The following is a 27,765-nucleotide window of genomic DNA, read 5'->3' on the forward strand; positions in this document are numbered from 1 at the left end:
CTTCTTCGTCTGATACGTGACCCACAATGTTCAAGTTATAGCTCATCTGTTCTGGTAGAGTCCGTCACGTCCGGGTTTTCGAAACTTCCTGAGAAGGCATGCCAGCATCTTCCCTTGTTCCGCCATTTTTTTGTTTACTTGATGACTACGTCTTCAAAGGTCTCTACCGCTCACATCTTTTTTTAACTTGGTATGGCGACGTCAGATTTCTGAAGAAAAGTACGGGACGATCTCGAAGGCAGGGCAAAACTTCACTTCAGCGTAGGTACTTACGTCCTTAGTCAGTTCACCTTTCAGTCACTGTACTTTGTGTTCACTTCACTTCAACCAGGATATTTGCTTTAGTAGCCAGTGCACTTGATAGTCGCTTGGTTTTGTAATCATTTCCCCTGAACTACGGTATTTAAAAAAAAGTCGCTTTGCTTTAATTACGGCATTCGCTCTAATGGTCTATTTTATGTCTAGTCACTTGAGTCACTCCACTTGTCAATATACTACGATATATAGTAGTCACTCTACTTTCAGCTACGGCGTTTACTATATTATTAACTTTGCCTTGTTTTCATTCCATTAGGATATCACAGTAGTATCAGTCTCGCTAGAGAGCGTGACAGGTAGACAGTGGATACCTGAAAAGGACGAGAAAAAAAAAGAGAAAGAGAAAATTGAAGGTGGTGATGAAAGTGCATCTTCAACCAAAAACAACTATTCGAAAGATTTTTTTTCTATTTTTTTACATCTTCGCCAAATTGTGAAAGTCGACAAAGGAACACTGCGCAAATTTTTGGCAAATCTAATGTCTGTGAAACCCACTGATCCCCCCTGAATCCCCGCGCTTGCAGTAACCGTAATGTCACGTGGTCATGACGTTGACGAAAGAAGCAAGAGGCTCTTCATTTGGTCGAACTTGTGGCCGGGAAAAGGAAAGTTATACGACAGCAAAACGCACTGTACAATGATAGCGGCGAACAGAGCTTCGGTCGTCGATGAGCTGACCATCGCTGGTTACCGCTGTCTTTTGTGTACATCACGCATCGAACTTTGCAGCCTTATCAGTGGCGGTCGCGCAAGCTCTGGAACAAGCCTGACCGTTCGTATTTTGCGCGCCATCAATTAACAAAATATTATAACACAACCGTGAAGATTCGGGAAGACTGGGATTGTGATCTAAGCCCAGTATTGCTAACAGTGTTTGCGGATTTCTCTGAAAATACCGAAAAAAAGGGGGGGGGGGGCGTTAATCTCTGCTGGCGTTGTGGCACAATTCGTGGCACCAGCCGGTTGTTCACGTGACGCCAGGTAGAAACAGCATTTCTATTGGTCGATATACGAAAAAGAATTGTCGCTTATGCCCCGCTTCACACACCCCATTTGCCTTTATCTCGCATGATTATATCGTGCGCGATAAACTGATTCCACTTCGTTTCCTGCGTTTGCGTCTCCGATATCAGAGAATAGCAGTATGAATGTCGAAAAGCACAAAATCCTTGCTGGCTCACCATCAAGTGCTGACATTCCACGTGCTTTCTCAAGAAAAAGTTAGTGGCGAGGAGGAGATAGTGCTTGTAGGAAGTATAATGGAGATGAAAAAAAAAGCTACTGCTTTGCCTTCTAACTCACTGCGGTTTAGGGGGCCCTTTAAACCGAGCACATCAGAATAACACTCGTGGCACTATCGGCACCAGCGGTGCCGTTTTCCTCCAGAAACCTTCGTACGAAACTCTATGGTATACGACCATGCCCTTCTTGTACTACGGTGCCGCGGCAACATCAACCAGCAGCGGTTCTTGAAGGGGGAGTGCTGCGAAACCCCCGTATTTGCCGCGGCGATTGGACGCAGCTGGGGAGTTATACCTGATGGCCTGTTCATTGCAGTGGCCGCTGCGGCCCACGATCGTGAGGAGCGCTGATGAGGGTGTATGAGGCGGCTGTGCAAGAGGAAAACCGGTCCATTGATGCGGCGTTTCTTTTCTGTATGACGACGACGGGGGCTCCTTCCTTGTTTCGTGCCAAGGCGTGGCTTCCACGGCGCGTGAGGTCCACAACCGAGGCACACGGCTTTGCCGACTTCGATGCGGCCATACGTCAGATCGGTGCAGCGTCCCCTAAGAACAGTGGGCTCGGGCATGAGCTGTACGTGGAATTAAACTTAATACACTCAGTCGTGGGGCAGCGGCGATGTGGGCTGGCGCCACACGTCGGGGCTGAGCGCGCCTCGTACCTCGCACACTTCAGTGCATCATCCATTTGCTGCACTGATACTATTCATGTCGTTGGATTCACAGACAACCCACCATATATTACTGCTTGCTTGCACTGTTGTCGCTTTTGTTGGCTCACAATTAGTGTACGGGGCAGTACCTGACTGCCTCGTCTGTGCTCCTTACGACTGCTAATATATCATTGACTTCATTAGGTACCTACTATGGCCTAGTGCTTGCTTACAATTTTACCGCTACACTGTTAACACATTACAGTCACACTGGAGGCACTGTCTCATTTGGTTCATTCACTGTGATGCAGCTAATCGGCTTTTTTCACATAAAAAATTCACACCGCATTACGGAATAAACCGGCAAATATACCTTAGATTTACAGAACGCTCAGCAATACCGATGTTACACGGGTTCTTTCTATCGCTATCATGGCAGATCCGGATTGGAATTCTCGATCGGGATAACAGGTTGGCAGCTGCCACACGGTGCAGCCTAATCCGAATCGAGTTTGACGCGGAGGTCTTTCCGCATTTTCGGACGTTCTTTAAGATCCAAGAGTTTAACTGTTAAGCAGGTTGGTGCATACTAAAACCCCGAAAAGGAGAAAACATTACAGCATATCTACGGGGTGAATGATGATGGGTGGGGCGAAGCGTCCGTCTGTCCTTCCATCGATCCGTCTGTCTGTCCATCTGTCCACTTAGTTGATTTATTGATTCGTGGGGTTTAACGTCCCAAAACCACCATATGATTATGAGAGACGCCGTAGTGGAGGGCTCCGGAAATTTCGACCACCTGGGATTCTTTAACGCGCCGCCAAATCTGAGCACACGGGCCTACAACATTTCCACGTCCATCGGAAGTGCAGCCGCCGCAGCCGGGCTTCGATCCCGCGACCTGCGGGTCAGCTGCCGAGTACCTGAGCCACTAGACCACCACGGCGGGGCGTCCACCTAGTTAACACTCTGAAGTACCGCCATCTCGCATTTTTTCATCATATATTAGAACCGCCATCCAGCGGGCAGTCCACGTACCAAACGAGAGGTGGCTACCTGCTGCTGCTGCTGCTGCTGCTGCTGCTGCTGCTGCTGCTACTACTACTACTACTACTACTACTACTACTACTACTACTACTACTACTACTACTACTACTACTACTACTACTACTACTACATACTTCGTTGACGCACGACCTAAGGAGCTTCGCCCCTAAAAACTGGGAGTCAGAAGCAGATACAGTAAACACGGAAGTGAGCACAGGGGGGCCCTTCAAATGATCCGACAACCGCCTTCTTTACCGTCACGACCAGGCGACGATATGTTATCTCCAGCTAGCGCGCTGCTGTACGGTATTAGCGAGGCCGAACGTGCGCGCGCATTTACCGACGGCCGAGTGGGTTGGCCGAGAACGAAAAAACAACCGTTCGCTACCTACACGCGTCGACTTCGCTTAGCAGCTCATCGGGCAAGGCCCGAAGAACCAGTGGCGGACGAGTACTACGCGGCCCGCCGCTGCACGCGAAAAGGAAATAGAAAGAGAAGGCGCGTTTGTGATTCATAGCTTTATTTTCGCGCCGTGTCCCGATTATTAGGGTTGCCGCGCGGTGCCGGCCACTCGGTCGTGGAGGGGCGGCGATGCTTTGTGGCGTCGCATGTCGTGGCTGAGCGCGTCTCCTAGCTGAATGATTCATATATCATATATTTGCTACCATATCGTTGGCTTCATTGACTACTGACTATAGACTACTGTATACTTAAGCTATAAAAGACGATAACCTTTCTTGGGATACTTGAACGCAGAAATTTTGTTCTGTCTGTTTGTTCTGTCTGTTTGTCTGTCTCTCTGTGACGTGTTTCAGCTAACTGGCGAAAGCTAGAGCTCTTCCTCAACGCCCAGCCATGTTGATCTGTTGGCAGTGTTCATACTTGTGAGCATTATCGTCCGAAAAGGAAATATTACGCATATATCTGAGGCGCAACATCGCTATGTAAGCATTGGGTGGTGTGTTGCTTTACTCGAAAATTCTAGAGACACTATAGTGTTTCTTACGCTGCGCTAAAAAATTCTATGCTATGTACGAAATAACAGGTGCTTCTTACTCTTCGCTTGAAAATTCCACGCTACGCACGAAAAAGAGCCCTGCTGATGACATGGTACAGCTGCCACTTGCCAGTAGACCTACTTTTTGTGCAAGCTCTTGTTTCCCGACGCTACCGCCAGATGGCGTCTATATCTCACCCAGTGCCTCCAGCCAAAAGACTATCGTCTTTCGACGACATTTGCAGTGAAGCATGCGGGTACGCGGCTATTTAGTTTTTTTTTTTTTTTGAGGGGGGGGGGCACTGCTGTTGGCGCACTATTGGCACTGGAGGCATTACGTCACTGCCTCATCAGTTGACTTTACGACTGCTAGGGCATCATTGGCTTCATTAAGAACCGACTGTTGGCTACTGCTTGCTTACAATTTTACCGCTACTGCTGACACACTATAGTTACACTGTCTCACTGCTTCATTCGTTCAATGTGCTGCTACCAGCGTATCATTGAGTTCTTTGAGCGTAGCGCAACCACTGCTTGCTTACACTATTGGCATTACTGTTTGCTTACTCGTGGCTACTTCATACACGTCGACAATACTGTAAAACTAGGCGTTTAGGAAGCATTGGTGCTAACGTCATTTAGGTTTTCAAACGTCAAAGGTTCTGGCTCTCAGTTGTGTTAGTGATGTTGTGTACAGTCGTCCACGAACAACATAATCGTGTCACTATGTCAAGAAAATCATCAATTTCAATGAGAAAAGTAATGGGCACGGCACGTATACCTGGAGGCTAGCACCGGAGGTTACGGTGGATGTAGAAGACGAAGTTGTCTTTAACGGTAACCTGTCGGTTTGGGTTGGAGGGAAAGTCTTTTATTCAGTTAAGCGCTAGCTGATTATTATTAAGCTAATTAAGAATAAAATAGGTTGAGCTCTAACTAATGACTGTTTTTCACTGCTATAGAAGTACACACCCGAAAGAATACAGCAGTTTTACATTTGCTTCCTACAGAAGTATTATTGATATGTCCCGTTGAAGCTTAACTGTATACTGCTCTTTCTGCTGACTACGCTTGATTAACCATTTAGTCAACTTATCGATATAAGGTGATTTCGTGTAAGTTCACGGCCTTCTCGGACTGTCAGATGGATTTCGTTTTTTTTTTTCAAGTTTTGCACACCGAGATTTGGATTAATAAGGTCACGAAACAGCAAGTGTGCACCCAACCCAACCGTTTCCATGCGTATGCGTATATCGCAGTGTTTGTTCGTTAGAAAATAATAGCTGAGCTAGTTGGCAGGTATTCGTATTAAGGGACTGGGCGTGCCAAAACGGACACCAGAGGGAAGTAAAGTGAGCCTAGTATCTAATAATTCGCACAAAGAAACAATCAAGCGCATGGACAGTTATATTACGTAGACCACCACGCGTGCCTAATTGGCTAGTTGTCATCTTGCATGCGCACGCGCAGATAAGTTCCTGTGCATACCTTATGAGCGCCTTTTCAGTTGTTAATCGACCTTTTTGGTGTCTTGACTCGTCTATTGTATTCGTGTTTTCACGCCCAGTCTTTTCGTGTGCTGTCACTTACCCCCGTATTCACAAACGCTCCTTCACTCAAGGGTTCTCCTCAACTGGAAAAAAGTCGATGAGAGCGCCATCTCTTGGCGGAACTAGTAACTGCATATCGGCAATGTCCTGCAGCCATTCTTGAGAAGCGCAGCGTCCATTTCCGTTGAGCAGCGGCGCAGTTCTCAACTCAGTCAAGTGAAGGACGGAATACAAGTCGAGGAGCGTTTGTGAATACGGCGGTTAGTTGTTCGAGATGTAAAGCGACAAGGCTATACAACCGAATACGGCGGCTCAAAGATCCAGCCTGTAAAATCTTAATAATTTAATGGACGACTGCGCGGCATTCGACAGAGTTTATACAGGCAGTAAGAATGGCTCAAAGACACTGACCTCGCGAGACGGGACACCCCTTCCGCATTTCCTCCCTCGAGCGCCCTTGCTCGCGCCCGAAGTCCCTCGCCAAAAGCAGTTTTCGGCTTGCCCCGACAACGTTCGCGGTGATCTCACCCTCGGGCATCGCCGAACCTTGCGTTCCTCGGTTTCGGCTGCCAAACCGACACCGCCGCCACGGGCACGTGCAACTAAAACCCGCGAAACGACAAACTCCCGAAGCGCGCCAAGCCGGGCATGCATGCGGGCAGAATGGCGCCAACCCGGTGAGCCAAGGCGATCGCAAAGACAGACAAAAGACTCGATAAATCGGGAGACGCACTGCCTAATCGGTGCCTCGAAGATTCGGGCCAGAGATTTACGCGGCTGATAGCGAATCGAGCCTGTTTCTTCGGTCCGAGATGCCGCCGCTGCGCACATATATACGAACGTGAGCGCGCATGTATTAGAACGATCGACGGACATGTTTTCGCGGTTGAGAAGGAATCGGTCATTGATGAGCGGGTCGGGTGTTTGGTCGCGCCGCATCTACACTGCGGGATCAGAAACGAGGCGAGAGCTTTGAATGGGTAAATAGCCGTAAGAAGCGATGGGGGGGGGGGTGCGGGGGGGAGCATGCAAGTGTCATTAAGCGTGGCGCGCGCTAGATAGTCATACAGTGCGGTGAAGTGAGCCTGCCCATACCTGCCCGCCGATTAAACCGCGTAAGGATAACCAACAAAACCACTGTGTGCGCGAGAAGTACATGAGTAACGGTATTTGTATCTATTCGTATGATGTTGGGAGTTGTGCTTGCGAGCTGTGTTGTTCTCTGTCGAGGCGAAGCCAGCTTTAACTATGCGAATCAGTGGCTCGCCGAAGACGGATGCAAGACGTCGTTTTTTTTTTCGAAAGGTAGATACCAAAAAGAGACAAAAGACAGATTGAGGCCGCATTTCTTATTGTATCGTATATATTATTTTATGTTCGTTACAGTAATGACTATTCTGGCGTAAACAAACGAGCGAACAAGCAAACAACACATATCGACTGACATTCCATACAGACCACAACCTGCACTCTGTTTGATGGAATCGGAACGAACTTTTCACTAGCCCGAAATCTAGGCGCAGTAGGCATCAGAGGTCCTGCATAAATCGATGAATGCCTTTCAACCCTTCTTTCAAGGAAAAAAATTGCTGTTTTTGGCAAGCACTAATCGAGCTCGATATGATTATGAGAAAACCAATTACGAGAGACGCCATGATATAATTATGAGACGCCAGAGTGCAGGGTTCCTGAAATGTCGGCCACCTGCAATCGTTTCGACAGAATATGCGCCTACTGCGAGCCTTCAGCGGCACCCACGTTTTTACCTCTGTAAAAACGTGGGTGCCGCGGTAGAGATTTGAACCCTTGACATCTGCGCGCGTATTGTGCTTCAATGTGTCGAACATTAGAGAGCGGTGTTAAAATGACCTATTTTCAACTCGACACACTCAAGGTAACACAATATTGCCCCGCCGCGGTGGTCTAGTGGCTAAGGTACTCGGCTACTGACCCGCAGGTCGCAGGTTTGAATCCCGGCTGCGGCCGCTGCATTTCTGATGGAGGTGGAAATGTCGCAGGCCCGTGTGCTCAGATTTGGGTGCACGTTTAAGAACCCCAGGTGGTCAAAATTTCCGGAGTCCTTCACTACGGCGTCTCTCATAATCATATGGTGGTTTTGGGACGTTTAACCCCACAAATCAATCAGGTAACACAATAAGTTTTACTTAAGTATTATTCTACCCCTGAAAACCAAGCCGAAAGGGGTAACCGTCGCTAAGACATGAACTACGGGAACGGCAACAAGTAATTCCCTTCATATTGTTTCAATATTTTGAAAAAAAAGGGGGGGGGGACAGAAAACAAAAGAGATAGCGGTATAAACTCGACACGACACGAAGGCCTCTCGCTTTCCGCTGCCATTTTCAATCAGGAAATCTTTACTTGATTTCCGGGAAGACTGATGTCGATGAAGGCTATAGCGCAAGGAAGAGAGAGTGGGGTAGGAGATGAGAGAGGAAACGTTGACTAACAATGCGTTTCACGTGTGTAAAGCATTAAGAGGGTCAAGGTGGCCAATCGTGCTTGCAGTCCAAATCGACGTTCCTACATTTATTGCAATAAATAAAGGCCGTCATACAATGGATGAGCGTAGCGTACAGTTTGAAAACAAACATTATCCGCGCGACGATTCGCACGAGGAACAACGAACGAGTGTGCCGTTAAAACGGCTCGCGTTTCCTTATGACCTGCGTACGCCGTCATCACCTTGAGCTCGTCAAGACCCTGGACGTTTACAGCCCGTGAACGCTGTTCATTATGGCTGCTTGATTTAAATTGTCACGTGGTTTGTGGGTAGCCCTAAAAGGATCGGCGCAGGCGGCACAAGGGCGGTCATCATCTTGGCATTGGTGGTCACTGCATGTTGTCAGTCTTGCGAGTCTGATAGGGTTGACGGCCGTACTCCTGTGGAGGTCGCTGACTTATTTATTTATTTACTTATTTATTTATTTGTTTGTTTGTTTGTTTGTTTGTTTGTTTGTAGTGTTTAACGTCCCAAAACCACCATGCGATTATGAGAGACGTCGGAGTGGAGGGCTTCGAAAATTCGGACCACCTGGGGTTCTTTAACATGCACCCAAATATGCGCACACGGGCCCACAGCATTTACGCCTCCATCGAAAACGCAGCCGCCGCAGCCGGGATTTGATCCCGCGACCTGCGGGTCTCTGGAGGTCCCTCTCGTTGTCAACGCTAGCTCGCTTGTCGAGGTTGGTATCGTTGGTTTGTTCGGGGTTGGTGCTTGGCTGATGGTTGGAGGGAAACGTTCGGTGTATACGCGGATAGGGCAACACCCCCACCAGGTGTCACGTGGTCGTGACGTTGACGATGGCAGCAGTCGGTATGGCCAAGATGAAACTGTTCATTTGGCCAAACTTGTGGCCAGTAAACGAAAAGTAAGATTACAGAAACACACTGACACCAATAGCGGTCAACAGAGCGTCAGCTGTCGATCAAATGACAAGCGGTAACGCACATCGGCATTTATGCATGTGCCGTCGAATATTCCAGCGTTATCGCTATAGCGACCACGTAAGTTCCAGAATAATCTGTAATAATCGCGTTCTGCACGTAATCGCATCGGACGGTTCTGCGATTGTCTCCATGGTTCTTGGTCAATTGGCGCGGTTTGCGCAAAGCAGCACTTATACGTGTATGGGGCGATAACAGAGCCCAACAAAGGAGTGTGACAATACGTATCCTCACAGCTCAATCGTTTCACTGGTTTTCTTTGTATGTGAAACGTCTACAGCTCGTATTAAGTGAAGACTTCGCTCAAACGTCACAGGCTACCGTCGCAATCAAGTCTTGAGTGGCTCGACGGTCCTCCCGTCTGTTCGTCATCCTGGCAATGTTAGGTCGTCATTGGTACATTGTAGAATCGCTGATGGTCAATACTAATCTAGAGTTCCTCAGGTCATTATTGGTACATTGTAGTGGTCAATATTATTCTGCAGTCCCCCATATACTACAGTCCCCCAGTGCGGTGTGCCCCGATTACTGTGTGGTTGTTTTTTCGTACGGCACGTTTAACCACACACTAATTTTTGTTTCGAGATCAGATTAGGTTGGACACCGTATGTCAGTTGCAGTCATGTATCGGAGAGCCCAGAACAAAGTTGTTCAGTAAGAAATGGTCAGCCATGGCACATGATAACGAGAGAGTGAAGAGATTAGGCTAAATGTAAACTGTGCGAAATCACCAAACTTCACTGCGAAAAGTGTTGATGAATTACTGCCACGCGTACGTTGTAAGGAGTCCTTGCCGCACTAGAAGTCCGCTTGGAAGCTGAGTGATGATGATCATGCCTTACGCAGACGACAAGTTAGTTGGGTGGAATGTAGCATGGTTTATGGAGGGATATTCGCGGAAGCGGTGGTAAGCTATTGTATCTATATGCTCGCCTTACAGCCTCTGCCTCAGATAGGCGTTTGTATTGTTTTGACCTTCTGACCACGATAATTTTTCCTTCTAGTTTTTTTTTTCGACTGCGAGGCCACTTAGTGATCTCGTACCTCTTCTGCTGAAACCTTTAGTTGCCGGTGAGTTGGCGGTGCCGCTCTTGTATCAGTACATAAGTAATATAGTTACCCTGGATTGGCGGTAACCTGGCTGAATATGATGATGCATGGATGAAATAACATAAGTAATGTGGGAAAGGTCCTTACCCTGGATTGGCGGTAACCTGGCTGGTTATGATGTTGATGCATGGGTGAAATAACATAAGCAATGTGGGAAAGGTCATTACCCTAGATTGGCGGTAACCTGGCTGATTATGATGTTGATGCATGGGTGAAATAACATGAATAATGTGGGAAAGGTCGTTACCCTGGATTGGCTTTTTTTTTTCGTTTCACGTCGCACAATCGATCGAAGTCGATGTATAAATTCCCCACTCTTCTCGCCTCAAACGAGAGCCTCGGAAAATTTTGACGACTCGGCGTTCGCACCAAACCGGTATAACCACTCCCTGCTTCCAAAAAAAAAAAAAGAACTCAAGCGGAATTTGATCTCCGCACCCCGACGCAGTGTCCCGTCATATACTACGCTCTTCGGGGATTACCGCAAGCCTATCTCGTATGTACACGCCACTTCCAAAGCAATCTAGTGAGTCATCCATTTAGGGGCCGCCACGATGTCACGCCTTGGGCGTCGGACGCGCCGAATTAAAGCGGACCCACGTAACGTGGCTTAAGGTTAGGAAAAAAAAAGGACACGTCCATGATCTACTCTCACGCCCATACTCGCGTTGGACGGAGTCTAAGAAAACAAAGGACGCAAATAAAGACACGCAAAGCACGAAACATAAAGCGTTCGCGTTGCGAAGATCGATTCTCAGTCGTTAAAGCTTTGGGAACGCATAGCCGCCGGGGCAAACGCGCGTCTTCGCATAGCGTATACGCACTACAGGGCCTTCATTGGTGGCAGAGTTGCCGCACCGCTGTTTTCCGTAGCACTATTCTTTCTTTCTTTCTTTCTTTCTTTCTTTCTTTCTTTCTTTCTTTCTTTCTTTCTTTCTTTCTTTCTTTCTTTCTTTCTTTCTTTCTTTCTTTCTTCGTCTTGTGTTCGGCTCCTTAAAGGAGCGACGCTCCTCCGCGTGCTTAATGGCGCGGCTCCCGCGTCTTACGATGCGGCGACGCGAAACGTCGCGCAGCGCCTCCGGGTGGTATGTACCGCACTATCGCGCCAGTACGAACGCCGGCTCCGGAGCCGGCCGCTTATGACCGGTCTTCTTGTGTAGCACTTTCTCAAACGTGCGCGTCTTGTCCGGAGTCGCACAAAAACGAGCAGTTCAATAATAATGTGGAGTGTTTTACGTCCCAAAACCGCGATATAGTAACAAACAACGCCGTAGTGAAGGGCTGCCGAAATTTCGACCATCTGGCATTCTTCGGCGCGCAATGATATGCCACAGTACTCGAGCCTGTAGCACTTCTCCTCCATCGCAATGCGACCGCAGTCGGTATCAAACCCGCGATCTTCGAGTCAGCAGCCGAGTGCGATAACCTCAAGACCACCATGGTGGACAATCAAGCAGATCAATGGCTATGACCGCAGTCAATTACGTGCTATGTGGCTTTAGTCAGGTGACCACAGACATGTACGAAGCAGGGCTCTATGACATCAGTCAGTGGCGTCATCAAATGCTTTGGTGACCACCATAAACAACGAGCATAGTCAAGAACGAAGGTCTTTACCTACGATCGTAGACACCTATTGACGGGACCAACGACCTTAGACAGTGCCAGCGGTCGGTGGACATTGGTAGCAAACACGCCTTTACCGAGACTACACGGTATGACACTACGAATTGTCTTAATGACTGTGGCCAGTATGCCATATAGTCAGGAAGCAGTTCTTTGGGGTGATCGTAGTCAATGGTATGCATTATTACCAAGGTAAGTGGCTGCGATTGGAAAGCTGCTTTAGATTGAAATCAGCTTCGTTGCAAATACGCCTGGCCTACGGTACCCAAAAAAAATCATCGTACTGATCAAGCACATGACGAGAAAAGCTGAATGAAGGCCTACAAGAACGCGTCAACGTGTTCTTATGCGCCTTATTCCTCATAATTTTTACACCTCTTTCGCCTTTCCGAATGGAGGGTACCACGGGTTCCCTGTTTATCTTCGGTATAAGCGATTTCTCTTTCTAACGCGCATAATCTCTGATTAACCTTTAACTAACAGTGGATAGTTAGTTCAAGCTCTCTTTCGCGGACATTAGATGTGAGGTATACGTCCAGTCTCACACACTTTTTTTAAGCATCACGTGCAGCTAGCACAACACCATTCAAGACGCACTGGCCGTCCGTTTCCAACGGTTAGATTACATCGCATGGGGGATGAGTCAGCCATGGCCACATCGTTCGCACGATGCGGCTACGTGCATTAATAGTGGTGACCTCGATAGCGAATGATTTCATAAAGACACGCCGGCTGGGCCTCGAGAAGATCATGACCGGTATGCCTCATGAATGACACGCATATTATTGAATTATTACGGGATATGGTGGAGGATTAACGGGGAAAGGACTTCACTGGAGCTAAGTGTGGTCGCGCTGTTCAGCGGCGTTGCGCATGACCAGCGAAGTCTGGTAGACCAAGGTCATCAGTCAGCATAGTCGCGGCCGTCCTGGACTGAAGCTCCAGTTGGCCACGCCGGAATCGCATACCCCTAGCCTAACTGATATGAAGAGGAGTTGAATTTCTTCAAATAATCAAGCAAGCATGCTACCAATCAAGCTGCAGAGCACCATACAGTTAATCTCAAAAGTCTAACGACCACGATACCCAAGCAAAAGCAGAATATTTACGCTGCTTCTGCAGGCAGCCAATAATTTGTGTTTCCACCCTGTTGTAAAACGCGCAAATGACATGTACCGGGCAGTTAGATCGAATACTGCACAATTTGCCGGAAATTTATAAGTTTCATAGACGCCTGTAAATTTTTGAGGCCGACTGTACATGCGTCTACAATAGGAGCACAACTGTCTGCCGTTCAAATTTCGCTTGTCGAACATGGAAAAATCAGTGGAAAACCATGCTATTGTTACAGCACACGAACAATGCTCTTCAGTATTTCTGGATTGTAATTACGATGTCACCATCGTCACGACTGTCACGTCACGTAACCTGATTGTCGCAATTATCACGTCATGTGCAACATTGTGGCGTCACTTCTGACGTCTTTTCAAAGTTCAAAGCACTGTAAAAAACGGAAACACGAAACTAAGAAAAATCACAGGACAAGGCACTGCAGCTGGTCTTGGGCTGGCACGCACTTCCACCTTTTGCACTGCTTTCAACTATAAATCTAAACCAACCCTTAGAGTCTTACACCCTCTTGACGTCAACTAGTTGTTCCAAAAACGAGGGACATGAGTTCCGATCCATTTGATGCCACGCCTCGTCACCCAGTTGGGCGTCCAACTGGCGACCAACAATGACATTGTTTCCACATGGCTTCTAAAAAAACTGGAAACCTATATGGCGACACCTGTAAAAAAAAAATGCCATGGAAGACATAGCCCCCCGTGATGATGGTAAAAAGGGTGGGGGTGGAAGAAGCGACGCTTAGGTTAGATTAAATAGGTTAGGCAAGAAAGTCACACCTTTCGTGTGATTTTTAAATACGCAGGGTTACGGCTACCCATGCTTTTTGTTTATTTACGATAATAACTACAAATGACCCCTGATGTTGAATTGAATAGCTCTTTACTTCCCCCTTTACTAGGGAAAGCTGGGTCCTAATGGCAGGCCTTTGTGAAGGTATGTCATTGCTTCATTTGCATATTTGTATTCACTGTGGAGCTCGTTTTATATGGCCTCCACAAACAGGCTAAAGCAACCTCCCCCTGCCCCCACCACCCCACCCTTCATTGAAAACCCTGCACACGCATCTTAAGCGAGGGATAAGTCGGTACGTGCCAATACAATCACGGCTCGGCGACGCCGATCGCTCTCCACAACCTGCCTTTACTCGAAAGGGAGGAGGTAGGGGGGGGGGGGAGTTCTCGCCATCAGGTCGCGCTGAGCGGGCTTGCGAACTAGTTGCGTCACGGCGAGGAGCCAGCCGTAGCGGCGTCTTCAAAAGGCGCGAGAAAATAGCCCGCCTGCCTGCCTGCTCTTCCCAGGGTTGTCCCACAATGCTGCATGCGCGCCGCCTACCGTCGTCGTCTCGAGGTCGCACCGTCGCCGCAATCGTCGCTTCGTTCAACGTCTCTCTCCGGTCTGTGCTGTCCACGGCGATGTACGGGGTCACCGTCCATGCCCCCGGCAAGCCGACGGTGACGCCATTATCACCCCTGTCTGCTCGATGTTCTTGTCTATGTGCTTGTCCGTCGTTCTCTCTCTTGAGGAACGTTGCGCAGCGTAGACGAAGCTGTCGAACAGCCGTTGACGGCTCTATACACCGGCCATTTCGAAGCGGAAGTTATTGGGCATCCGCGCCACCGTACGACGACTACGCGTCGGTCTGTTCGGGTCGGACATGCGTCGAATCGTCGTTTTGTACTCTTTACGGTCGATCTTTGCGGATCCTAATGTGCCTGCCGAAGAAGCATCCGTCGGCTCCGCGCACTGTAGAACGCTCCGACGAGGAAGAAAGAGTTGACCGAAAGGTCAGCCTGACCTGTCTCGCTCTTAAGACTGCACATACGCGCGAAGAACATAAAAAAAAAACGACGTACATAATAGAACGGCAAAGCACCTTGAATAGCTGGACAGATGCTTCCTGTACAGAGACCGTGTCCTTCTGAACTGACTCATCAACCTGAAAGGACATGGACAAAAGTCAAGTATATGTCTATTTTAGGTGAAGTAGAGCTACATGTGACAAGTTATAGTACGAAGTAGGTGAAGTATTCTCAGGGCGCATAGTTACTAGGGGAGAGTGTCACGCGGTGCTGTTCGCCATTTTCATTTTACTGGGCTGTCCACCCTCTCCCGTTATGGCAGGGTTTTGGTATGGGTCAGTACAACTCGTATAGCTAGAAGGACAGCCTCCGAGATCAAAAGCCGTTTCGCGACTTTGCCGCTAGGATAAGAACGCATGCGCGCTGCGACCTCTAGCAAAAGCCGAGTTGGAGGCCTGGATGTACAGCCAGCTTCAAAATATATCAATTTTTCAACTTAGCCAAAATTAGTATATGTGAAAGAAGTCAGTTTCTTTTTGAAAACATTGAATCGTACGGCTAACGAAGATCTCGAAGAACAAATACGAAACAATACGCGTCCGAAACAATACGCGGCCTTAAAACAATTCCTCAATTGCATTAGTTCCTCGTTTTCCGCTGCCGGAGCTATCTGCTTGAGAACTCGCTCAATCCAATTGTCTTTCTTATTTCATTCTTTTATTTGCACATTTATTGAAACATAAATTCTAGTTAAGCGAAATGAGATCCTAAAATGAAGCTTCGTGATAGGCAACAACGGAAAACACAATAACTAAAGATGTGCGAGGTAACATGATTGCGTAGTTTATTGTGAGGTCAATAACCACAGTGCCGGTCATTGCAATTCTATAGCCATGTCGTAATCGGTATTACAGTAGTAGTTGCGCACGTTATGTTTCAACGTGTCAACCACATATGCCACCTCCTGCGCTCTTTTGTTTTTGGGTTTTTTTTTCTTTTCTCTCTTTCTCTTTACCGGGCTGGGCCACAGTATCTTCAGCCACGCGCTTCAAATGAAACAGTCACCTCTGATCATCATCGTCATTATCATCATCATCGTCGTCGTCGTGACCGTCATCATCATCATCGTCGTCATCATCATCATATCTATGTCACTCGTATTACGCGAAATATATTAACCGCTGACCGTCGCTTGGGCCACACGCGTAAACTTCCGAACTGCGCATGCAAGTGCTTGGAAAGCGCCTTGAGGTTCCCCTGCCACGAAAACAGCGCTTCATCGGGCTTTTGTCGGCTGTCGCAATCTTGGCGTCTCCATACAGCCGTCACCTCGTGTGGGGAGCATCGGGCCTTTCATAAAACGACAGGCTCGAAGCGGGCTATACTGCGATTGCAAATTGTTAATCGAAAGCAAACGTCGGTTGTGCAAACGAAACCAGCAGCGTTTGCGCGTACAAACGTCGTCCCACTGTGAGCCCCCGGTTGCACAAGACAAGACGCGTGCCGCCGAAGACAGACCTTATCTTCTAAACCGTGCACTTAGTTCGTGTATGCACAAAACTGCGAGAACGTCTGAGTTTATAACGACACACGGTCGGTTATGGTTGATTGCAAAGGGCACCGTGCGTGGTCACTGTTGACTTGCCTCCTCAGACTGACCTCCTAAAATACTGCTGATTATTACTGCACGACGTAACCTCAATTTCATTGCTCGCTTTTCACTTTGTGTTATCTTTTCTTTCTTTGCTGCTGCGCTTTCCAAAAAAAAAAAATCCATGAGGCCTTATCAGCGTGATCGACAACACAAACCTGCTTTTCTCGTTCCTGCGGAACTTATGCCGTATACGTTGGAGGTTAGCTTATTCGCTCTAAGAAAAAAAAAGTATGTGTTAATGCTTTTGTTGAGTACAAACTCGCCAAGTATCTTACTTTCTTTAAAAAGGTGAATTAACTCCATCTGACGAGTGTGTGATGAGTACATGTGTAGCGTTTAAGAGGGTATATGCATCTCAAACCAGAACTACAAAAGAAAACAGTCAAAGGATTTTTTTTTTCTAATCCCAAGTGTTTGCTGACAATTTGTAACTGACGAATCTGACGCTTCATGTACCCATCCCCACGCAGTATCCGATTCTTGCTTTACAATGTGATGTCCTTATGTCGTTTTAATGTCTGAGTCTGTTTGCTTGTGGTCTTCTGGAAGTTGCTCTCCCCTTCAGGGGCGTGGCCAGAAAATGTTTTCAGAGTGGGGGAGGGGGGCACCTCCTTGATTTGGAAAGGGACGCCTCCTTTAAATGGTCATTTTTCGCTTTCTATGTCGCGGCGAAAAAAAATTGGGGGTGGGGGGGGGGTTCACGGAGTGCCACCTCCTGTCTACGCGCCCTAGTCGACCGTTCAATACGCTAACGTGTCGTCCACCGCGTCCATCATGCATGCTAATCACCTTCTTGCAGGTCTGCCACAGCGTTATAGTCACAATGCTCGGCTGCTCACCTGAAAGTCGCGTGTTTCGATTCATGCAGCCGCATTCTGACAAAATACGCAATGCTATAGCGGCCCGTTTACTGCGTGATTTTCGTGGACGTTGAAGAGCACCAGACGTTGCAGTAAATTGCTGGAGCTGTCCACAGCAGCAATCCTCCTAATCACACGGCAGTATTAACACGTAAAACCTATAGGTATTATTATGATGTACCTGCTAGTTCGCCTTAGCACTCTGCTTTGGGCGGGTTAACGTTTCGAAGCGTTCGCGCGGTTTAAAGAGAGTGACGTTACGGAACTTTCGTCGAACGCTCGCCGGTGAAGCGGGCCAGCCAGCCCTCGATCCAAGCCAAGTCACGAAATGCACGCACCAAGGCGCGGCGGCGCTCCATCCTCTGGCATCCACACTGCGCGAGACACGAGGACTGGGCAAACCGGCGCTTCAGAAGCAGGCCTAAGCCGCCTGCATATAAGCAAAGCAGGAGGCGAGCGGCGCAGCAGCACTCGAACGTATCCGCCCGTTCTTTCTCTCGCTAGAAGCGGGCTTCGAGAACAATGGAGTATACTGGCCGCCTTCGCTGGCATCATCCCCCCCTCCCCCCTTCCTGTCCGGCACTTATCCAGCGAGCTGGCCGCTTTGTTCGTGCGGTCCGAACGTCTCGCGCAATGAGCAGTTCGGTTTCGTTTTCTTGTTCTTCGCCTTTGCCCGCAGCCGCCATATGTCCTGCTTCTGGTCCTCTCGGGGACACTGTCAGTTCGCTACCGGCTCGACATTTCTGATCGAGGCATATGTGCGTCGGTAGCTTGGATTGTAAAATCTGTATGCGCGCTGTACTCAGCAGCAGACACGGCAGCTGAATTCTTCTACAGCTCAACAATGTATGTCTGTTCCTTTAAAGATAATGTCTTCCGGGGTCTTTTCGTGTGACTACCTCCAGCTAAGAAAGATGGGCATTTCTGACCGAATTAACCAACCTATTTGCTCGCATGTCCACCAGCACTGGTTGAGCTATGTAGCTAATGTTGGCTTATGCTGGTCGATGTAAGCAGGGCTAGTACATACGATACCATAAGTACATGGTTGATAATGTTTGGGTCTTATTGCAGAAAACTTCCCGTACGATTCTACGATACTTTTGTATGCCTTTCGCCGCCATTAGCCTTCTTCCATTGGTCAAAAGACGCGGGCTCGAGATTTCCAGCGAATACCAGCTAATGGAGGCGAAACGCATCAAAGTGTTTAAGAATCGTTATGGATTTCGCTGCGTGATACCACTCTTCGATTGCGTTGGCAAACGATAGCCGGTGCGGGCTATCCGCTGGTATGAAACAAACAATGTCTTCAGTGTCGAGGCAGTGATCGAGCTTTTTGCCTGTGTTTCTGTGTTTCATTTGGATACGCAGAGGCGGCTTCTGTGTCGTCGGCCAAGTGTTCGAATTGCCGCGAAGCGGCGTGAGTGTCGTCCGTGTTGTCTCCATCTGACGTCTGCTCTCATTCGAAGCGAATCGTCCTGTGCCAGCTTCTTACGTCCGTCAGGCTTTACAGCTGCACGTACAGCCCCCTTTCTCGTCCGCTCACGAGCGAAGCGCGCAATCTCCTGACGGCATAACAAGAAGGGAATCGCAAACACCACTAGCCCCGGAAGCAGAAGAAGAACACAGACGAAGGCCTTGTCTTCAGTCGCTTCCGGTTCACGACTTCAGCGCGCGCGGAAGCTATACTTAGGGAGTGGTCCGCCCACGCGCTTTGAAATGCGCGGTATACACAGTCCACAGAAGGCGTTTGTGTTTGTTTGTTTTTCGTCTCGTCTGCTTCTTCTCGAATCCTTGGCACTGCATGCGTGCCGCGATTCGCCTGAGAAACGCCGGTGTGTATAACGCAGACGCGTGGACCTCCTCACAAATTGGCGCCCTTACAGCACGCACTACGCGAAGCGTGACCTCTAACGCTCCGTGTTTTTTGTGTTCTCTCGAGATTCCACGCTTGCCACCTGAGTTGCGTCTGCCTCCATCTTCGCGTTCCGTCTGCTCCGCCTTTGGCCGTCTGTTTCTCCGCCTGTTTATCGGCCTTCCCGCGTGGGGGCTCGCACGAAAAGTTCGCGCTGAAACGTATCGCCTTTTGTCTTCGGGTAGCGGGAGCGCCATTTTCTTTTTCTCTTTCCTTTTTGCCGCGCTTAGCTCTTCACCCTCCTCTGGAATCGCAATTAAGTTCTCGCTGGGCACTGCATTAGAACGTGCGTGCGCGAGCTCGCCACAGTCTTCGTTGAGCAATCTGTTCACTCTGCGGCACCGGCCATGGTCCGCAGAGCGAATCGCGTAATGCTTGTGTAACGCGCGTGTGTTTATCGAAAGTACACATGCGTTTGTTCCCGTTTCCTTTCATCACTTCCCTCTCCCACCTAACCCCTCTTTCTCTTCTCCTCTGGATTGCAGCCTTTATTCTTACCATCGTCTCGCAGAATATAAAGTGATTTCCCCGAATTTCTAGCTCCTCTAGGACTGTTTCGGGTGTATGTGGACCTTTTCGGCTGCTGGCGTAGAATAGAGATAGCGCAACACGTGAGAGAAAACAGCCGGACACGCAAGCGCCTCATCGGAACGATTGCAGCGCGCACGAAACTGCACAGCAACACGCCCGAACAGAGATTCTTGACCAACGCACTGCCGGTCTCGGAGGTCACGTTCGTGTCGGGCCAATACTTCAAGGGGAAGAAAGCCGATCCTGCCGGTGGCTTCGCAAGGAGTTTAACTTGCCAAGGCCGACTTCGTGACGTACACACACTCAGTGCTTTTCTATCTCTCTCTCTTCTTTTTTTGTCGCCCAGCACAGTTTTTTTTCGGCAATATTTCGGGATATACAGTACTTACTATATATTCTACCAGGCTGTTCTGTCTTGTGGTAATACTCTACTTTATTTCACTTCTTTGTTCATGGCTTCTTGTTCATTTACCTTTTGTGAACTGTCCCTCTTGCCCCATCTTTTGCACGCTGCAACAACTAAGCCTTTCGACGCTGAAAAAAAAGTGACGTCAGAGGGCGCATTTACCGCAGCCAACAAGCAGAAGGCTTCGACACCCTCCCTGATGAAATAGCCCGACAAGCTAAGTAGTCCCGTAAACAAAACGGCCGAAGAAATATCCCGGCACACGAAATAGCAAAACTAGTAGTGTGGTAGACGAAGTAGCCTGACGTATACGAAACGGTCTGGCAACACTGCGTGTTCCCATTTACAGTTCTTTTCACTGAGCACGTGATGGGAGGTGGAGCGAGCGCGTAACAATACCCGTGACAATGGACGGTGGGTAGATCTATGTAGATATATATAGCCTATACAAAATCATTGTTTCGGGACTACACGCCAAAGCGTGAGAAGCGAGGGCTGTGTTGTGCTTCACTCTATAGAGGTGTGGCGGTATCTCGAAGCCTAACCTGACTGCTGAAAAGACTTTAACCCACCAGGGCGTTGCCCTCGAGGATGACTAAGGGCCGGAGACGCAGAATAAAATAAACAAAATCGAAATTCGCGCGTTTATCCGTGGGAGAAGATATAACGGCTTATGTGTCCTGTTCGACTTTGACATAGTGTCGTACCTTCCTGTGCACCTATACGATATAAAGTGACGTTATCATAGCGGTAGTTGGAGCATAGGGCCTTGTTGCTAGTGTCATCGAGCTCAAAATTTCCTGCCGTAACATTTTATTTACAGCAATATTAGTATGTACAGACTGAATCAGGGGACGATCCGAGCTGAGGGTCATATTTCTAGCGCAATATTTCTGTCTTTTTTTCTTCTGTCGCAGGCGATTTCCTGTTGGTAGTGAGGACGAATCTGATGAGTCGGTGACAAACCGCGATGGATCGTCGAATCCCCCACGTTCGGGACGTGTTCAGCGACATGCGCGCCTACGACCACTCCCCGCGGTCCAGGCGGAAGGAGTCGGACAGTCCGCTGCCCGCTCCGCGCCACCACGCGCCCAACAACCAGCAGCAGTCCAACCAGAATTGGCACCCCGACAAGACTGCCGTCGGAGGAGGCACCCCTGGCGGCCCCCAACCGAACGCGCTGACGGAACGCGACTTCCGGCACCTGGAACGCCACCTGTCCATGAAGAAGACAATACGGAAGCAGATCAGCCGCAACTTGGCTCAGGTGAAGTATCGCGCAGGGTTTTACCCAGGTAATGCCAGCCCTTACGGAAGCGCCATACATGGCCCATATATAGGTTATATGTGGCCACATATAAGCATATATGGCAGCATATGTGGCCACATATAAGCATATATGTCAGCATATGTGGCTTCTATTTAACAGATATGGATGTATATCTGGCGGAGTCGGTTCATGTATGGGAGGATTTCGTTTAGTATACCGTCAGGAAGTTGATGTCTTTGACACCGTCTAACAACGACGTGTTAGTGATCTTAAAAAGGCACCAAACGAACTCGGACATTATATATATATATATATATATATATATATATATATATATATATATATATATATATATATATATATATATATATATATATATATACGCGCTGTTTCAAGAGATGTGTCGAAAATTGTGAGTAGTCAAGAAAATGCCACATTTGCATGCTGCCCTCACGACTGCTATTTTTGTTGACATTTTATTTCTTCGTTTGTGCAACAATACAAAATTGTCACGGCGCTGGTGGCAAAAGGTAACGTCGAAAGAAATGTTACCTAACTAGATCTTCAGCACCATACACGCACTCACTGCACAGAATAATAACGTGCGTGTCGTAAATAATAAACAAAACCAAATACAGTAGCCATATTAAGAAAGTTTAAACACATCATTTAGGACAGTCGTTAATAAAGTTACATTATTGACTTTTTAATCAGCGGACTTAGGCGGTTATGTCAAATGCGGGAATTTGAGTACATCGTGGGAAGAACCCCTCACACCTTTAAGATATAGTGAAAGCAGCCTCTAGTAAATTATGTTACGCAATGAAATTCAACCAACTTCAATGACCAAGCTGAAAACTAAGCGCCGATGAGCGCAACTAGCTGACGACCTGATTGACGTCACTGTTCGAGACAGCGATTGCAGCGGTGCAAGTTCTTCAACGTTTGTTAACGTAAGTGCGACATGCGTGGTATAACGGCAAGCGCAGCTCGCACACCCACACCGCGAAGTCGGTTGGTGTCCGGCATGACGACGCTCCCTTATTCTGGGCATCCCAGATGAATATGGTAGTGTAGAGAGGAAGAAGAATATGTGCCGCAGTGGGTCACGCCTTTAGCAGGAGGAGCCAAGCGCGAGCGTTTGCCCGATTGCTGTGATTCCTGAGTCCGTGCTGCCGCCCGCTTTCCGCGTCAATAGACCTACCGTCCAAGTGCTACTTGTGCCAATAAACCCCGTTCCAGAGTGGTGGTAGGTCTTGAACGGTAGGTCTATTGACGCGGAAAGCGGGCGGCAGCACGGACTCAGGAATCACAGCAATCGGGCAAACGCTCGCGCTTGGCTCCTCCTGCTAAAGGCGTGACCCACTGCGGCACGTACTCTTCTTCCTCTCTACAGTAGCAACACTCTTTGGCATTTCGGTTTCTGTTTCACCGCCGAATTCGGGTGAACTTCATCACTGCGCAATATTTAATACAAGTCACTTCATCGAAATCTGAAAGCTGCAATGGGTTGTTCACATACAGGACTTAAATTCTCCCATTTGGCATAACTGCCTAGTTCTACTAATTAAAACGTTAGTTAATTTAACGGTCTTAATTACAGTCCCAAATAATCTCTTTAGCAATCATAAGATACCTGCCGCTGCAGTAAAAAAGAAAAGCAGTCGTGAAGGTGAAAATCACATATCGCATTTTATTGATTTTCGGAAATTTTTCACACACCGCTTCTTGAAACACCTAGTATATATAGTTACATTTCAAGAAAACGCCTGCAACCAGTTCTGAGTGCCGTCCCAATGAACAGTGCCAAAAGTGGAAGTACTACGCTCCGCGGAGCCTCTGAAATTGAAAAAGAAAATTACCCGGCTCGCCTTCGAGTCTTCAGGTATTCCCAGTTGTGGCCGTGACGTCACTAAAATATGACCATGTCAGCCGCAGAAAGAATCTGTCTGCAAGCAGGTACGCGAGCTCCCTGCTTATTCTCCTCGCACCGCCAGTAAGAACACCCGGCCAGGACAACAAGTGAGTCAACGAGCGAAGCGTAGCAAAGGAAAGAGCGTGACGAGCTAGGGTGCATTTCCACGATAAAACGCATGCAACTCTCCATTACGGCAGTATTTTGTCAAACTCCCGCAGCCTCGTGGTTTTTGTAGGCTTGCGCACAACTGCAAACACAACTAAATATCTAAGTGGTTCAGGGGACCTTTCATCTTCTTGTATTTCCAATGACAGTGCGTCGTGTTTGACAACGCGTGATTGTCATATTTGTCAACACGTGATTAGAAGTATAACCACTGGTCATTAAGGGTAACTGACTGGATTCCCAGAGAAGGTAAGCTGGTGAGAGGGAGACAAAGTTAGGTTGGCAGATGAGATTAGGATGTTCGCGGGTATAAAGTGTCAGCAGTAAGCACAGGACCGAGTCGACGGGCGGAACATGGGAGAGGTCTTTGTCCTGCAATGTGCGTAGTCATGATGATGATGATGATTGTGATAGCGCGGAGGCGACAAGAGTTCCCTTCAAAATGGATTATTAGCATTCCCAAACTGTCGCATCGGTGAACTTTATTGTAGAGCTACCATGAGCATCAGCAACAACGCCGGGTGCTTCGATAAGAGGTGTATAAAAGCTGAGGCATTTCACAGACAATCAGATTATTAGACGACTGCTGTGCGTGCCGATAACGTCGCACTTTGAATGTCTTCTTTTTTGGGCGCAAGTTCACCATGTAATGCGTAATCTTTTTCGGGTGCGATTGCTTGCTTAGCCGTCGCGACCAACTGACAATATGCTTGTCTCGTGCCCTCGCGTCACACCTTGAGCTTACTCTCTAACCATTCCAACTCTGTCCGCAGGCTTTCGTGGAGGACCCCAAGGTTCTGTGCAACAACGTGGTCAACAACAACAACCACAACCGGCAGCCTTCCGCCCAGCAGCCGCAGGTCATCACCCTGACGAGGGCCAAAATCGCGCGATCGGACCAGACCTTCCTGGACATGCTCAAGGAGCCGAACAACAAGCCCGCCGTCGAGGACAACAACAACGCCACACGCACAGAGTCGTGCTCGTCCAACCAGCCTTCGTTCTGGAAGTTTCTCGGCATCAAGGGCAAGGGCAAGCGGTGAGAGACAAAGGAAAGCCGCAATCCTTCAGCAGCCAAGCCAAGCCAGGGTCGCCAAGACATCATGGCGCGGAGACGGAATCAAGCGGCCGTTCGCTGCGATCATTGTCTTTTTTATATTGCCTTTTTGTAGTTCTCGGTGCGAATGCTTTGAATCGTGAATGTTGTTATTAGTCTATCCTATACACTTGTAGAAATGTGCAATGAATGTTCTTTTGTTTTTTTCTGGTGTTTTCACGCTTGTCAATGAACTTAACGCAGTTGCAAGGCCTAGCTTTTGTGAGATTGGCCTCAAGGACCCGTAGCCAGTGAGGTCTTTGCGAGTGGTTAAACTGGACAGGTCGCACGCAATGGTGTTCGAAAAAAAAAAGGACCCGCTTGTGCGAGGACGTGTACACCGATTCACACGCAAAGTTCGTGAAAAGGTTTCTGTGGTGAACGGCTAGTCCTTTTAAGGTTGGTGAGAAGACGCGAACGGTGTGTGCATTCGCACTTTGAAAACTTGCGGGACGACGACCTATCGGTAGAGAGGCGGTGCGACCTGAACTGCTTCACTGGCGACGCCAAGAGTGGTCGAGTTCGACGAACTGCGTCGTGTATTTCAGCAGTCTCACTTGAGGCCCGACATCAATGGGCCTTCCCAAGCCTATGTGAACCCATTGCACTGACGCACTTCGAGACGACCACACCGAATCGACCAGGTTCACCCTGTGTCGGCGTCTTTCGACGTGTCACGTAGACCTCGGTTCCACAGTGACTCCCGGTGGTGCCTTGACTAGATGCGTTAAAACCGTCTTGGTGCACCTGGATGACCCACTTGAATGTCCTTAGACAATCGTCGTTGCCTCGTTCTTCGGCCGATTTCTTCCTTAGCCTTATTCGTTTGAATCTGCATGTCCCTTTTTTGTCTAGTTTTGTACAATCTACGCGCCATCCGGTACGAGCCTTGAATGCCGACATTCACGTGGATGCTATCAGAGGAATTCTTTGGCGTTGAGCGCTGGCGTTTTCCGGTAATTTGTTGCGCTATGTCCACGTGTTATAAATGCAAAAAAGACTGTCATGTGTGCGTTGTACCATACTAGTAGTATCTACTACAAGAGCAATACATGTTTTGACAGGTTCTTCTCGTTGGCTGTTCGATATTTAGAAACGTGGCTCGTACGGTATCGTAATGATGAAACAAATCGTTCGTTTCTTTCTTGGTTGTTTTTTTTACTACTGAGTGGAGCAGAGTGGTAATTTCGAATTCTTATTAGTGACCTAGAGCGTTTGTATACCGTGTCTTTCACGGCGATGCTCACATTTTCATGTACGGGCCTCCTTCGTTATGCCATCTGTATGAGTCTAGTACGCCTTGTACGCCTAGGATGTCTATAAGGCGTCTAGCTCGTGTATTTTGTTGTCTAGTACTTTTTTACTTGAGGGTGCCGTTGTGCTGAGTGTTTTTCAGCCTACTGGTATGTGACAGTCTCGACAACTAGCAATGTTGTTATAGCTGTTTTTTTATCATTTTAAAAATGAAGACGTCACTGGGTCACGCCCTTGGAAACCTTGATCGAAGTTCTGTTTTTTTTTTGTGATATTCTCTTACAACCTGCCCATGGCTCTTGTACTTATCATTTATTTGATTCCTCTATGGTACGCGCATTCTTATCTAAGGGGCGCACACGTATTTGGATAGACGTCTTTTTTTAAACGGAACTGTGTTGACATTGTACACTGCGCGGCCGTGGGTCTCGTTCGATTTCACAACTCAATATTTTTACTGACGGAAAAGCCTGTTGCTGCAGAGCGCCGTCATCGCTAGATCATCGGGCAAGGACATCATCACTAACTTTCTTCTTCATAGGTTCAGTCAAACAAACTTCGCATTGGTACGACTCTATCACACGAGCCATTTTCAACAGTGTGCGTACAGAGCTAATGCAAGAGGCACTTAGCTCCAATAGCGGCATCACCGGTTGACATTCAGGCTTCCAGAACACAAGCATGATCATGTAAGCATGAATTTACAGTAGGCGAGCCTTACAACAGTTCTCCCTAGAACAATTTTTGCCCCGGCTATATCTATTAGAAATAATGCAGGGAACGTATAGAAAAGATGCACACTTTAGCCGGCGCTAAGTAAGAAATCTTGAAACTGCCAATAAGCCCACGACATGCTACGCAAGACAAGCCAGCCTTGCAAAGGTGTCGATACTCACTGCCCTTTCGTGTTCATGTGAATGAGGTGACACGTATGAGTTGGCACAGGCCGTACCACTGAAGTAGTGAAGCGAGCCACTTCTGGTGAGTACGCAGCCTCATCTTCACATACACTCCCACGCTCCGTTCAGAAATCTTCTACCATTTGGTTAGGAGCGTTTGTTAAGTGCCCAGGGTATCCCAAAAGGGGAACCTTTTTCGTCAGCTGGCACAGCAAACAGATGGGTTTTGTTAGTGTTCAGAAGACATTCAACTCTGCCTCTTTCGCTGCATGCTAATGTTCAAGAAGCTTGTGCGGTTGTGCTCTATACAGGGTCGTCCACTTTTGATGGGCAAAACAATAAATGATTAGCTTCACCTCCATCAGCTTCAAGGATCTTTGACTTGAACAAGAGAACACAATTACTTCTTCAGGCCCTGCATCCAAGTTGACGAGTGCTTGAACTTTCGCCACGGAATAGTAGAAAAGTTGAAAGACGCAGGTCCACGAGTGTTGGCCATCAGCAAAGGTCATGAGTGGTGTGTATCAGCGATGGATGGCCTGAAATGATGGCCTTGATAACCATCCCTCAAGAACCTATTCTACTTTGAAATTTCTTGTTCTTGTTTGATGTGCACATGATTGTAGGTCTGGCTGTGTAACTCTCAAGAGCGTGGCGTATTGTGGTAGCGGAAATGCCCATTTGTTTTCTCTGTCTGTGCATCTGAATAGATATGTCCCATGTCCCAATTTTTGGATGTCTTTTTTTATATGTCTGGCAAACAAAGTAGCCATATTTACGCGAGATTTGTAGAGCAAACACACATTACACGCGAAGAAAAAAATTGACGACGCGAGAAGTCTGAGCGCCTGGT

General features: G+C 48.1%; 1 protein-coding gene across 2 annotated transcripts in view; it reads left to right on the top strand.

The window, feature by feature from the left end:
- Window positions 1-24,858, top strand: part of LOC142774655 (uncharacterized) — a 102,807-nt gene extending 77,949 nt beyond the window's left edge. For both annotated transcript variants that reach the window (XM_075875277.1, XM_075875278.1), the window contains 2 exons: window positions 21,228-21,577; window positions 24,437-24,858. In XM_075875277.1, coding sequence (XP_075731392.1) covers window positions 21,281-21,577; window positions 24,437-24,706 — 567 coding nt within the window. In that variant the 5' untranslated portion in view covers window positions 21,228-21,280 and the 3' untranslated portion in view covers window positions 24,707-24,858. The remainder of the gene's footprint in view (window positions 1-21,227; window positions 21,578-24,436) is intronic.
- Window positions 24,859-27,765: the final 2,907 nt, after the last annotated feature.

This window comes from Rhipicephalus microplus, chromosome 10 (genome assembly GCF_043290135.1).
Source record: "Rhipicephalus microplus isolate Deutch F79 chromosome 10, USDA_Rmic, whole genome shotgun sequence".
NCBI classification, from domain to species: domain Eukaryota; kingdom Metazoa; phylum Arthropoda; class Arachnida; order Ixodida; family Ixodidae; genus Rhipicephalus; species Rhipicephalus microplus.